The following is a 15,362-nucleotide window of genomic DNA, read 5'->3' on the forward strand; positions in this document are numbered from 1 at the left end:
ACCTTCTTGGGCTATAATTTTCCCAAAGCATTCAGATCATATTCCACTTTTTTTCCCAAATAAACAATCCCTGATACAGATCAGGGAATTGCTTTGGTTTTGTAGACTTCAGGCAACAAAGGTTGTGTAATCTCTGCTACTATAGTTATATTCAGTAAGTCTCATGTTCTTGCAGACTATCTGCTTATCTAATAAGAACCCTTATTCACTGCTTAACAGCCACTCCATCTTTTTCCTTTTTTATGAAATCCTCAATGGACTTTTAAGGGGTTCTGTGTGCTCTGTGAGGATCAACAGGACGTATATTTAATTTTTTAAAATGCATTGTTTTATCTACATTTATGGCAATGAACTGAGAAATCTGCAGGCATGAAAAGCTAAAGGAAGTAGGTAGCTTCACCAAAGCAGGCTACAGTTTTAAGAGGATCTCAACAGGTTAGTTTCAGTGCAGTATGCTTGTGTCCTGAATCTTTGTTCTATTTTATTAAAAATGTGCAGGGCAACATCTGTGCATAGTCAAATTCAAGAATATAAGGGATGTCATGAAAAGAGGAAAAAACTAACTGCATAAATTAAATGAAAAAGAAATATTAGGCAGGAGCCATCTAGGACCATACACGGTCCTAATGATGTTACAAATATCTACACTGACTGAAAGAAAAAAAAAAAAAAGTGGTCATCAGTTTATCATTACAAATTACTATTTTACAGGACCAAAGACCTATATGAATAACTCCACATGAGACCTAGAAAAAGGAAGAAAAGGAAAGATTGTGATTCTTACTTTTAAATTTGTGACAAGTGCTTCTCCTGTTCCTGCAGGGCACTAGAACCAGATCAAATAGCTCACCTGAAGCTGATTAGCTAAGTATGTGCTGAACATCCTGTTGAATCAGAGAGCACAGAGATAGATAAAAGAAGGACCTCTTAATGGAAAGACAGTATGTCTGGCATCTAGTTGTTCTCTTTAGGGGCTTAGTTGTCCACGTTTTTAAGTTGCAGATGAGGACAATGTTATCTTCAGGGACGGTGAAAGTTTGCTTCAGTTAGCATAAAAGTACCAAAGTGCTTTGATCTACTTGTAGAAAAATATTATAGAAGCATTTAAATAAATCCCTGCATACTTAGAGAGGACAGTTGTATCTCAATTCTTGCAATTGCTTTCATGTGCAGGAGTGTTACAATCTATAGATGTGACCACAAACTAAATAGTAAGAACTTGCTCAGGGCACAGTGAACTAAAATCCACTCTTAGTCTAATATTCACAAAATAATTGTTTCAGAGAAAACATTTAATAGATCACGCTGTACTCTAAATATAATGGAACACCTTCTTTTAAGCATTAACTTCAGTGAGTATATCGATTAGTCCACCTCTGCAGCAGAAGTTAGGAGTAAACAAAATATTGACATCTTTTGTCTGTTGGGCTTGCACTTACAGCTGAAGACTTCTTACATATGTGTTTCTGGAGCTCAGCATAGCTCTTCAAGGAGCCTGAATTGCAATGGTAACAGTGAGATCAAGCCTAACAGAGGCAGTCCGTGAGCAGTCTGGAACTTCATTATGGAAGAAGCTACAATCATGTAGAAGGATCTTTCAGTCCAAGGCCTTAATTCTGCAGTGAACTCTACTGGTCAGTCCTCTACACCCGTGTGAAGTTCACTGTGGGATCATCGCCTGTGACAGATCCAGTGATCAATGTAAAAAGAGTCACTGGCTTCATTGCTTCCAGTCCAGCACCTGCCAACTCATCTTTCCCCGTTGTTCTCTCTCAGTCTCAGCCTTATGAACTTCTCTTTGTTTAAAACCAAAACTTACCTGTTTTCTGTGTACATCTGTTTATTGTATAGAAGTACACCACAAAAAGCTCTTGTCAGGTAAAAATTTTGCTGCCCATACAGCAAAAAGGAGAAATGTTCTCCACATCTCATTTTTTGTTCACCAGTCAAGGATTTCACACTGGTGCTGACAGTTGCTGCCAAAGCATTGCTTTTTCAGCTTACAAAGTATTGAACAGCAGCTTCCCTGCAAAAAAGATAATTTGAGAACAAAGCATTTTACACCTACCTATGGTCACCTGGTTTTGTCTAAAGATCAAGAAATCAGAGAAGTTTTGAATAGTTCCCTTTTGAAATGTCAAAAAATAGCTTAATTTGTCTTTCACAAAGAAACACAAAAATGTCTTTTCTTGCAGGCAATGCTGGGACGAGGGAATGGAGAGTCCTCAAGAAAGAAAGAGGAAGAGGAAGTTCAGAGCAGGCACAGACTGATCCCTTTTGGAAGAAAGATTTATGAGTTCTACAATGCTCCCATCGTTAAATTTTGGTTTTACACAGTAAGAAATCTTTCCTGTTATATTACTACTGTTTGGACAAAAACTGAAATTGGATTAAGATCTTGTGTGTTTCCTTGAAAGTCTGCATCTGCATGCTTTGGAGGGTCTACGTGTAAACAGTTTAATAAAAATCTTTTGTGGAGGTCATCTAGCGCTTGCAAACCTGTCTAAGACTTTTAAAGACTACTATTTCATTCAGGAAGTTAATGGTTAAAATTTGAATGACTTTGTATGGTTTTTTTCAAATACTACAATGCGTGGCAGTTTGCTGCAGTCAGTGCTCCCAAGGCATTCCCTGTAGGAGAATTCCCAATAGGATAGTTCCCAATAGTAAGCCCAATGGGAGGCTGGGCTGAATGAGGATATTGAATTGTATAACAATTGATGAGAAAAAGAAGCAGATAGAGCACATCTTTTCTTGGAATGTATTTTCTTCGTTCTGTTTTGACTAGCCTGCAGAGTGTCTCTCAGAGAAAGTGTTTGTGTAAGTACCCACAAGATAACAAAGACATGAGTAACAGCTAATGTACATTTTTTAGGGACAAATTATGTCGCACCAGTATAATCTCCCTGTGTTATAAAGAAACAGACCTTGCAGATGGAGCAGGAAAATATTTATGTCACATATTTTGACTGAAGTAAGAGAGTATCAAAAACTTTACAGGGTATTCTCACAGATAAATTAATAACTGATGTATTAAAGTTACTATGTGTATACAAAGCTTTTTGGCAATTAGTCCTCAAGAGTAGGTATTAATTATTCACTACAAGCTGGAATCAGGGATTGGAAAGGATTCCATTAGGGTCTCTCCTACATCAGGTGCTATCTGATATTTTCATTCAAATCTTGGATGATGGAGTAGACATTGGTTATTAAATTTGCAAATTGCACTAGAATGAGGAAGGATGAGATCAAAAAGTAAAGTGAACACAGAAAGTAATCTTTTCAGTCTCCTTGGCTGGAATATTCTATCCCAGTCCAGCTTCTGCATCACGTGACAAGTATGGACTGGTTTGAATGACACAGAAAAGAACAAGAGAAATCTTTCAAGACGTCTTTAAAATATGACTTAAGGGCAAAGATTTAAGGAAGTGACGTTGTTTATTCTGGAAAAAAGTCTGCAGAAGGATGTAATAGTCTTCAAATATGTGTAAGTAGCTGCAGGGAGGAATAAAATGGAATAATAACAACTCATATCAACAGAGACTAAACTGTGGTGGACAGCTTGTGCTAGCAAATAGCTCCAGTTTGGCAACTTGGAGTAACTACTTGCTGAGCTGTGTGGCCATTGAACATTAATCAAGCCGATCAGTCTAGAAACTGCTCATCAGCAGTGTAGTCTCATTATCAATTGCAATATGTATTATGCATAACCAGAAAAGTCTTTACACTGTAAACAGAAAGAAGCATCCTGGCTCTCCCTGTTAGTTCAATTCTGAAATGGGAGAAAAAGATCAATATTGCATTTCCATTTAGGCCTGTTCCTACAGTGTTATGTCCTGAGGCAGGTCTCAATCAAGGTCACTTATTAAAGCTGGATCTTGGCTACACTGAACTTGAAGAGCTAATTAAGGTGGATTCTGGCTGCAGTGCTTGACCAGTTGGGTATATTGAGAAACTCCTGGAGACTAAAAGCAAAACAGCTTTCAGAATAGGGTTAGAATTGCACAGCCTATCACACTTTTTACAAGCACACAGGCAGAAATACTAACCATAGATTTCAAAAGAAATCCTCAAAATTTTACATTCCACAGTACAAATTGCAGGAAAAGTGACTATACTTACGGCTGTTGTATGCCATTTAAAATAATTTACTTGTTCTAGTTATTACTAGAACTCTATAGCTAGATCCACCTTCATTCTTAAAATACACAAGAGTGGGTTAGATGTGGGGATGTTTGAGTAAGTAACATTTTGGGTCAGCAGATGAGCCAAAATAAACAGCCTTTCTCAACAAAAAAAACTTCAGCCTTTCTCTCTGGACATGCAGCAGTTCCAAAAGTCAACTCCTCTGTTCTGTTTTGTGGCTGTTGCATTGAAAACCATAACTCAAAGGTTTCATCTCACAGTTTGCTTGAGAAGAAGAGGATGCCCCCCCCCTTTTAACTACTGGCTTTAGGCTGAGATGCTAGCAAGATGTAAAAGCCCACATTTCTACCTCTTCTGAGGATGAATATCTGCAGAGGCAATTGAACCCTGAGTAAGAGTCATCTTCCAAACATCAAAACAGCTTTGCCCTAAATTTTTGATTTTGGGACCACTTCACTTTACGATCATGTAGTTATTGCAATCAATGAGAAGAGAGGAGGGTAGTCTCCCTCTTGAAGCACTCTCCTGCTGGTACAATTTCCACATTTATCCCTTACGATAACGAGTGTTCAAGCATTTTCTACAGAATGGGACAGCAACCATAGGAAAGCAGGAAGCAACCCACCCTAGAAACTTCTTAGCAGGCATTCCTCTCCTTAGTTTCTTCAGGTACTGCCCTCAAGGGTGAAAATGGCAGCCCCTAGCTCTTTGTCAAGCCATGTAAAAGCAAGAAAAAGAGGGTTCAGCTACTTATGTAGTAGCACTTTCAAAGAATCTTGAGTACCAGCACGGGCAGCTGTACTGAGGTTTGACCACAGTGTGGGATCAGGACATTCTCCTGGAAGGCAGGAGCAAGTTACAGGTCTGGGGAGAGAGAAGGAGGGTGTCACTATCTGACGGGCCTGTTTCTTGGGTTAAAGTGGTGCAGTTTCGGCATCATTTTATTCTTAAATCAAGATGCTTTTTTCCTTTTCTTTTTTTTTTCCCCAAGCAAAAGTTCTCAGCAATTTTCAGTAAATTTAGATTGACAAAAAAACCCCAAACTAAAAAAACCCAACACCTCAAAAGAAAACTAAGAAGCAGCAAAAGCCCCTAGTTACACTGAGGGTCTTGTGGTTTCTGTCACCTTTGTAACCTTAATGTCCCTATTCTTTTGCCATACTAACTGCAAACACTCACCAAAGGCTGCAGAGTCAGGCCAAATTAATAAGATTTGTAATTAATAATCAGTAAGATCTAAGAGGAGGGGTGTTAGGTGACAGTATCACCTGGCTTTTTGCACTGTAGTAGAAGGTGTTATTTCAGCTAGGGAGGTATGCATCCAGTTCTGCCTACCCAGACAGAGTTTCTGCTGACTCAGCTGACACCCTAGATGCTGACCTAAGTCAATATTGCTCTCCATTTCCTTCAGGAGTGTTAAGAAAAGGCCAGCCTCTAGACCTGAGCGTTGCAATCCATCATCACACACAAACTGAAAGACAAATGGTATCATTTCCTCCTCTGTTTTATGTAGGCAAGAAGCAGTGGTTCAACTGGCTGTTTTCTCTGTACTGATAGTTAAGGCCAATGTAAATAATTCTCTCAGGTGTCTTTCCAACCAGCAACTGCAAGAAAAGCCAGAACCCTGTGGCTTTTACACAGAGAAGAGCTGTTCCCTAACAAATACAACAGGACTATAATTCTTGTTCTGTGAGGTGCTGAACACTGAAATAATCCTACCCACCTCAAGTCCCTTTGTGGCTGTTGCATGTTAAGTCTGACACCAAGTACACAATAGTTGTCAGCAACATGCAGTTGAGAGAGAAAAACTGTATTGAAATACAGATGTCTGGAATAAGCTTTCTGCCACAATGACTAAAATGTTCACGCACAGAACTGAATCATCTTTTCTCTGATTTAAATTTGGCTTAAGATGCATTTTCTTGTGGGGCTGCTGTTTGAAAGGCAAAGTAGACAGGCAGTTGGATTCTGGCCACCACAGACCCCAGCCACAGCCATTCACCCTTGCTACAGCCCATGCTCCAGTGTGACACTCAGGTTTCTCTGAGTTTTATGAACTTCATGATGCAATTTGCCTATCTTGTCTTTTTTGACTGACCATTTCATTACATTCAGCATGTAGAATGAAAGGAAAAAGAAACTAAAAACATAATCTACACTTTCCACTGTATCAAAAATTAGGCCAGAAGAAGAATATTAGAGAAGTAAAAGCAAAACAATTATATGTAAAAACTTGGAAAAAAAAAAAAAAGGCAAATGAATGCATGGCTATGCCTGGGTACTTGCTGCAGCAATGTGAGTAGGAGTAGCAGTGTTTTGGGGAGGAATCATGGTATAGGTTAGGTCAGTACTACACTGGGTAGGAAGACCTCTATCAACACCTAGGACCTTCTGGTCTCCAGGCCAGGGTTGTGCAAAGAGGATCTAGAATGCCAGAGTCAGCCTAGGCCAGGTGAACAGGGAGAAAAACCACGGAGGAGGGGTGTTAGAGGAGTAAAGGGTGTTAGGCGCAGATGGGGGAGAAATCTTCACAGAGATAAGTTAGTTTGGTAGTTGGCATAGTGGTATCACAGTTCCCATCACTGTGGGATGGTCTACGGAGACTGCTTTAATACAGTTTTGTTGGGGAGGCAGACGTAGCTGGAGGAGAGGATGTTTGTGCATGTATTTTGCAGATTCCACACTGTATGTGATTTAATGTGAGCTTTTTCAGACAACCCAATTCTTTTTTCTGTTTAACTCTGCTTACAGTGGAATTAGGAATATCAAATCATACCCAAGAAACTGGCTGCATCATATAAATATAGTGACTATTGATATTAATTTTGTTTCTTTACAGCTGGCATATATAGGCTACTTGATGCTGTTCAATTATATAGTGTTAGTGAAGATGGATCGCTGGCCATCTACACAGGAATGGATTGTCATCTCATACATTTTTACTCTGGGAATAGAGAAGATGAGAGAGGTAAAATCACCCCAAAGAAGAAAGACAGAATAAAAAAGAAATAAGCATGGGTTTTTTCATTTTAATATCTGTTTTTATTATTATTCTCAGGATAATCTTTGATGAATGGGCTTATCATAAAACTGCCTTTTTTTTTGCAGAAAACCAGATGGATTGTTAAAAACACAGCACTAAAATAACTATCTTCCTCCATTTTAAAATCAAGAATCTCTCTCTTTCTTTCTCTTTCTCCCACTGAATTTCTCTGTTCAGATTTCTGTGCGATGCACGTTTACTAGCATTCACAAGTATGGGGCAGTCTTCTGATGTGTCTTAAAGCTCAGCTATATTCTTTGAAATGTGGCCCAGAAACTGAAGCATGTTTCAGGGAGAGGAAAAGGAGACATACTATAACAGAATGGACATGGAGACATGGTGATAGCATGACAACCAAAAAGCCCATGTTCGAATCCCTACCCCACCCCAGATAGACTTCATTCAAAATTTACAGCTGTTCTGTCTGTCCAAGTCTCTCATGCAAAGGCTTTAAATAAAACCAGCCATAACTGGGGAAAAATTTAGATCCACATTGAATATTGCAGCACATTCCTAATAGGATTTCCCCCTTTTAGTCTTGAAAAGTTTGGCTAATTATGTCAAGCAATAACATGCATCTGCCTAAAGATGTTAAAGCAGACACGTAGAGCAGAGACAGAGCATTTAAGGTGGCACTCAGTCTATAGGCAGAGTGAAGTTGTTCTGCCAACCCCTGCCCCTCATGGTCTCTCCCACTTGCAGGTACCACTGTGCCCTTCTCACTTGGCCAAATGCACATTTATTCCACAAAGACACCAGATGCCAAATTCAGCCCTGATGTGAGTGGGTGCAAGTCCCATTGACCTCAGCTGAAACAGCACATTTGTACCCCTGGGCTGAATTTGTTACCATCTACATTTATATTTTCTGCGGCAGATGCTTTTGAGGACTAAACTAAAAACGGTCTTGCAACAGCCACTTAGACTTCAAAGACAGATTTCAAACACTGTACAGTAAACTCTATATTATAAATAAAAAGGACAGAGGAAAAGACACTACTTGTGTGGCCTATAATGAGTGTACTTCACTAACCAAAAGAAAATGGAAAACACTGGCAGTAGCCACATGAGGACTCTGCAATGCTGATGGAGACAAATCACCGCTGGCTCAGTAGGTGGGAGGCTGCTGGCAGGAATCATGTGTGCCATTTTTGTCTAATCATTCACCCCAAATTGTCCTTTCCACAAAAGTTTATCAAGAACATTTGCCAGAATGGATTTCTAAGCAGATGTTAAAGATTGTTCACAGAAGATGAGCCTAAAATTCATTCTGAAAATGAATTATAAGAAAATTATAAGAATGGCATTCATCTTTTTAAGGAACTGTATGAGCCTGCTCAAATGTTCTCAAGCTAAATATAGAAAATTAAAACAAACAGCTTGTTAACTCACTAAAAGCTAGGAATTATTCATAGAAATCACTTGAGGAATAGTTTCAACAGTAATTCAGGAAAACAATCAAGTCTCCCAAATGATCTTGGAAATAGAATGACGATAAATTCATAAGGTAAGATTAATTAATTTTGTGAATTATATTCTCAGCTGTGGAACTTAATTTCCAAAAACATGTCCAAGTAGTAGCTAGTATCTCTCTGGATTAAATGTTAAATCTGGATCTTTATGGTTATTAATTATTTCTTGACAGTGTGATACAAATTTTAGAATAATTTTCTTTAAACCTGCAGCTTCTTTAAATGTTAATTTTCTCATTAAATAACTTTCTACATTTCTCCCTCTCTTCCAAGACTCTAAGTAGGGTCAGTAAATTTGAAAACGAGAAAGATATACATATATTTCTTCTGATTTCATGGGGGGTTTAGAGCGAATGAGGTTTTTTGTCCATTTTCTTTTAGGTATCTTGCACATAGATACAGGCTAAGAATGGTTGAAATGCAAGATTTCTCAAAAAAAATCAGAGAGTACATGAGATATTTATATGATAGGAGTCTATCAGCTTGCTTTTGGCCTCTGTGGCATATATCTGTTTACTATAGATTTCTTCAAGCTTAAATTAAGACAGCTCAGCTGCTTTCTTCTCCATGTCCTATGTCCTTCAGATATTGATGTCAGAGCCCGGGAAACTGTTACAGAAAGTAAAAGTTTGGCTCCAGGAGTACTGGAATGTTACCGATCTTATAGCTATCCTCCTGTTCTCCGTTGGGATGGTGCTCCGTCTGCAAGATCTGCCACTCCGGAGTGATGGCCGAGTGATATACTGTGTTAACATCATTTACTGGTATATACGGTTATTAGACATCTTCGGAGTAAACAAGTATTTGGGACCATATGTTATGATGATTGGGAAAATGGTAAGAGAAGTTGGTGTACTTCTATGTTTTACCAGCATGTTCTTGACTCAATGTCTTTGGCCAATGACATCACTGCAGATTTATCTGGGTATTTTTTCCACATTAGCATTTTCATGTAAGCTAGAAATCAGTGTCTTACTGAATCAAAACCTCAGCATAGACCCCCCAGAACTGAGGAAAACAGACTCTCCCTGTTAGATGAAGTATTGCTTGTCTTTCTCTGAGATCTCTCTTCAACAGCAAAGCTATCCATCCTACATCTCTGTGCCTTATTTGCAGAAAATACAAAGGACGTTAATTCTCAAGTAGTTGTAAAGGAGGGTGGTTTGTTAAAGTAAAAAAAAAAAAAAGTGTTTGGTACTTTGAGATTCTCAAAGAAAGTGTGTTGTAATAGGCATGGTATATTCAAAACTATAATGGTTATGATTAAGACTGTGACCTTTCTATAGTTTGCTCCCTGTCCATGTGTTCTTCCATCTTTCCTGTTCAGGTGTGTCCTTGTGAGATGAGAAATCCATCTGCATAACTGCAGCCTCTGTCCCCTGGCCACATCACACATACACAACATGGCACAAATATGAATGGTTTACATAGCAGTAAATGCATACAGGAGGAACCAAGAGATGCTTTCTGCCAGATGTATAACTTTTGACTTTTTGGCTTTTTCCTTTTATGTTTCAGTAGAAATGTTACATTAAAGCAGCATTTTGCTCATATAAGTTAAAGAAAATGGTGGAGTTTACAGGCGCACATGCACATGTCCCTGATGTTTGAGTACCTACACATGTAGCTAATATACTTGCTCATGTTTTATATGGAGTTACCCAGCCTTTGTTGTGTAAATCATGACTGTTTCATGCATTATGAGATTTAATTCTATTTTTAAAAAAAATTTATTTATTTTTCAAAAAATAAAATAAAACCCCCTTGAAGCTGGCATTCAGTAAAAAAAGTAAACTGAATATGAACTTTTCTAAGTACAAATATTACTGCTGTGTGATTGTTATGTGGACAATAACCTGGAAGTCCAAATAGGGTGTCTGTTGTGTTTGCCTTACCATGGTCCTTAAAGAAAAGACTCAGTCACCCTCCTTGCTCACCATCATAGGAAAAAGGAACATATATGAATGCACAGACTACAATCCCTCCTTGATACTACATTAGTTACAACAAGCTCAGTGATTCTAAGCGGGTTTAAAACTGAAATGCAAAATATATGTCCAGTTAGGCTCCCTACCCAACAGGTGACCAAAGAACCATTGTCTTATCCCTTCAATTTACCAGCTTTCAACTTCAAACCCACAGTGGTGGGTTTGACAAAGAAAGAACAGCTTGGGGCGGGGGATGGTGGATAGAGGAAAAATACAGAAGAAAATGGTTGTTGAATTGTTCTGTCCTGCAAACAGGATTTTGAAGTGTGCTACCTTCCTTCAAGGAAGCCAATAGGATGTTGATGGGAGGGATTTTGCAGAGCTCCAGGGTAGAGAGGTGAAAACACTCAACAGTTGTTACTGAAGGTTACTGTAAAAGGACAACAGCACAAGAGAAAGGACCAAAGACCAAAAGGAAAACACTGCATTATCATCTGCTTCTTTCCTGCCCCACCTGGACTATGTCCCTCCATCCAGGGATCTGGTGGTCACTGGGGCTTACAATACACCATGTATAAAACTCCTAAAAAACAACTACCCTCCTACGCTGTTGTATTTTTCCCAGGTGCCATGCACAAAAAGTTTCAGAGCTGCAGTGCTTTCAAAGGCAGTCTGAAAACCAGTTCAATAATAAACAGATTGGCCATGAATAACAAACTTCTAGTAGTCAGTGTTATGGATGGCTGGTAGGAGCCCAGCTTCACCAATAATATAAACAGTGGTTTATTTTTCTCCTGGGGTCAACAGAGAAAGGAAGCGGTTGAAATCAGCAAAATAATATAATTTCCATTCCTTTGTCATCCTCACATATGTACAACAAATCAAGCCTCACTCCACTTTCTGTGGAAAACAAATGCAGGAAAATCACTAGCCTCTGTAGGCTCAGCACCCACTCAGAGGGTGTTGAATTTAGCTACCACAGTACTCTGAAGGTGTGGGCAAGTGTTAAAGGAGGGAAGTTCTTTTATTTTGTGCCTTCCTGTTATTTGATTTTCATACCTCATCCAACTTTCCATGCACTCAGCAACTCTGGCACATCCACTTTGCCCACACATGCAATGCCCAACTGGTTTCAGTTACACAAATTTGCCTCTCGCATCTATTTTCTGGCCAACTTACTCCCCTGTGTAATGGCCAGTCCATTTATACATGCACAGACTTCCCTGGGAGTTGCACCTGCTTGCCGCAGGCTGTAATGGGCTCCCCAGTGTATTTCTGTTTAAATCACATGTCCATTTACCAGCTTGGGTTCTGTCTTTTTCATTTCATGGTCTTGCAAGTAGCATTCAGCACTATGGAGAACATCAAGCTGGTCATACATATTTCTCCAGAGTAAGCCCACCACAGCTATTGAGTTCCTCAACAGACCATATTTAACACCTGAGCTTTTATCCTGAGCTTCTACACTGATTAAGTTTTAGACTCAGGACGAAAAAGATTACTCTTTCCATCTTCCCAGCATTAAGGAACTTTCTCTTCACCTGCCTCTACATTGTATCCAATGAAACAGCTGTAATAGGTTTTACTTCTGGGCACTGTGAACAAATATGCAACTGAAATTTAGCAAGGGGCAGGAAGCTTGAGCTTGAGTGGTTTAAAAGTGATGGGCTAAAGCAAAGGTGAAGATAGGAGGAGGAAGCTGAGTGGCTGAGTTTATTATTATCTACTAATTTCAGTAACAGAATATGCTTATTATAATGTGCTTTTCTGATCTCTGCACAGTGATAGATTTACTCCCCTTCTATTTGGGAGTGAAATCAAATCACTGTGGCATGTCAAGAGAGTCAGAGGTATATCACTTTCCTTACTGTGTGGGAATGCCTGCATTTACATATCTTCTCTGATAATAAAAAAGGGGAAATGCAGCCAGCTTGTTTATAAAACTGCAACAACAGTTCCTCGTTTTATCACTTTTTTAAATAGGTGCCTAATGAGTTCTTCAGAATGATTGAAATGGCCATTGCCTGGTTAAAATAGCAATTGTAATCTGACCCTACAGGCCAAAGGGCCTGATACAATGCCCATTAGAGTCAGTGGAAACTCACCCATCTATTTCACTGGATTTCAGACAAGCTGCTGAGGTTTTAGAAAGATACCCAATTAAAGGAGGGAAAAGCTAATACGCAGTTTGAATAGCAAATAGCACTGAAAATTTTATTTCTTGCAACATGAGGTCAAACCTGTGTGATTCCTGATGAAAAACACTGGAAGCGTTTAAGAAATTGTCTTAAATTGCCACCAAATATTCATTATGTTTATTTGCTTGCATGACATTTTAAAATAGGTATTATATTACATCATACCATGCTATATATTTCTACCTGAAACAAAGTTTCATCAGAGAAGAAAGCAGGAACCATGTTTCATTTCCAAATTCCTTCCCTAAAAGCAGTAAGAACTGAATGTAATTATGCAGGTTTCCCATTTCAGGATGCTTACTGAGGTACAATGATCTGGAATTCCTCTTCAATCAGGTTTTCTTGAGAGATTAATGCTCTGAATAACATAGGAATGTTGGTGATTTACTTGTCTGGTTTTTAATTCTTTAAGGCATTTATTTTCCTGTTGCATGTCCCCAGGGTTTTTTCATGCATTTTTTATGGACCTCAAGACTTCTGTCTTCCCATGTTTTTTTTTCAGTTGTCCCCAGTTCCTTCTTTCCAGTTCCTTGAGTCTCCCATACCAGAGCCCTGTCCTACAGGTGGTTTTCTCCTATGGCCTCTCTATCAGTAAATATAAGGATATCCTTCTCTTTTCTCTGTTAGATAGTTTCCCAGTGTTACTTTGACCTCAGGTCTCTCTCCTTGTGCTTTAAAACTGAAGAACCCTTGCCGCAGTGCCAGATCCTTCTGCTGCAAATGTGTCCCCCCCCTTCCACCAGCTCTTGCCATGAGCAGCTCTTCAGCTGCAGCAGGTGCCCCACGGAGCAATAAGGCCACCATTTGAGGTGCAGGATGTTTGCACGGCTGCCTCTCAGGGACGGCAGAATGCAGGAGGCAGAAAATGCAGAGACTGAAGGGATTAAAACCCATAAAGTTTAGAGGAGTTTTGGGTCGAGTTTTGGCCAGAGACAAAAGTTACATCCAAAGTGGTGAGAAACAGCTCTGTCGTAACAAGCCTTATAACTAAAGTAAACCTGTAATGAAAAGTTTTAAAGGGATCTTACCAGGGACCTGACAGGACTCCCTTTTTTTTCGCATTTATTTTGGGTTTTAAAGCATCTCTGCTGTACCTGCTTGATGCCCATTGCTCTGCTCTCTGGAGGGTCTTTTCCAGCACAGCTCCTCTTCTAATCTTCAGCCTCTATTCAGCACCTCCTAGGACTGCTGCCCCACTTTTTCCAGGAACATTTTGAATGGGTAGGCACTGTTTGCAAGCACTAATTAAACTTGTGCATATGCTAATTAGAGCTTCAACAATGGAGAATAATAGAGTTGAGTGTCTGTGTAATCGGAATTTATGTTTTTTTAAATATGGCCTTTGTCAGACTGCCCCACTAAGCTGATTTCTAGTCCAGCCAGTACCACAGCTTTCCTTTCTCACTGGTTACCACTGTGGTGTCCCTTATGTTGCAGTAACAGGCTGTTCTGCCACACGTTACTCCTTATGTTAGATGCAGCTTCCTTCCTTTGCTCCGAGCCAATGACTACCAGTGCATAAAATAATCATGTCAGCCCTTTTGTTTTAGTACAGTTGCCAGGAGGTGCCTATAAACAATACATCATCTTGTGACCCTTGCCCAGGCCAGACTGCTGATTCCAGTGAACTTACATTCTTGTTCAGGCAACTGGTGTGACCAGATGGTATCTTGTATTTTCAAGCCCATAACATTTAAATTGTTCTTAAGAGCTACACTGGGTAAAACCAAGGACACAATAATACCGCTTCACTTCTTTGAAAATGCAATTTGTTGTGTGTAAAACAGAATGGCTTTTCAAAATTCGTTTTCAAAAATTCTGTTTCTAAAATGTACAAACTTTTTTTGCAGCATATAATAATAGGAATATGGACAAATAGGTTCCTCTAATTCTTGTCCCTTTTCTCTCTTTTTCTCTTTTTTCCTGTCATTACATTCAGATGATAGACATGATGTACTTTGTCATCATCATGTTGGTGGTTCTGATGAGCTTTGGTGTCGCAAGACAGGCTATTCTCTTCCCCAATGAGGAGCCTTCGTGGAAGCTGGCGAAAAACATTTTTTACATGCCTTATTGGATGATCTATGGGGAAGTGTTTGCAGACCAGATAGACCGTAAGCAAGTTTATGATTCTCATACTCCAAAGTCAGGTATCCAACTTTGATCAGATGATGTCCTATTAGATCATGTGTGTGCTCAATAAATGGCTCAGGATAGAGGAACTCCTTCATCACAGAGAATGGTCACAAAAATATTTTTTCAGCTGATATTGGGGTGTTAGTTTCAGAACATGCTTCTGGCATCACTTCACAATTATTTATCCAGAAATCTGTAATGCTAAATTACTTTCATATAAAGAATTTTTTAAATGGTTCCTTTTTACTAGTTGGATGACAGGGATATCCTCCCAGGTATCCACCTGAGTTCATTGGTATACCTGGAACACAAAATGTCACTTCTTTTTTTCTCATTCATTGGTTTGATTTTAGACCTAAATACTTTTTACCTCATTTCATACTGAGCATCAAGTCTAATAATACTGGGTTAGACCTTCAGTTCCTGCACTTCATGAGGAT

The 15,362-nt window shown here is 39.2% G+C and overlaps 1 protein-coding gene across 1 annotated transcript in view; it reads left to right on the forward strand.

The window, feature by feature from the left end:
* Positions 1-15,362, forward strand: part of TRPM3 (transient receptor potential cation channel subfamily M member 3) — a 293,999-nt gene that overhangs the window by 256,792 nt on the left and 21,845 nt on the right. Inside the window, exons 18-21 of the mRNA XM_075726277.1 lie at positions 2,196-2,336; positions 6,986-7,114; positions 9,246-9,497; positions 14,726-14,900. Of these exons, the coding sequence (XP_075582392.1) occupies positions 2,196-2,336; positions 6,986-7,114; positions 9,246-9,497; positions 14,726-14,900 (697 nt within the window). The remainder of the gene's footprint in view (positions 1-2,195; positions 2,337-6,985; positions 7,115-9,245; positions 9,498-14,725; positions 14,901-15,362) is intronic.

Source organism: Pelecanus crispus, chromosome Z (assembly GCF_030463565.1).
Source record: "Pelecanus crispus isolate bPelCri1 chromosome Z, bPelCri1.pri, whole genome shotgun sequence".
NCBI classification, from domain to species: Eukaryota; Metazoa; Chordata; class Aves; order Pelecaniformes; family Pelecanidae; genus Pelecanus; species Pelecanus crispus.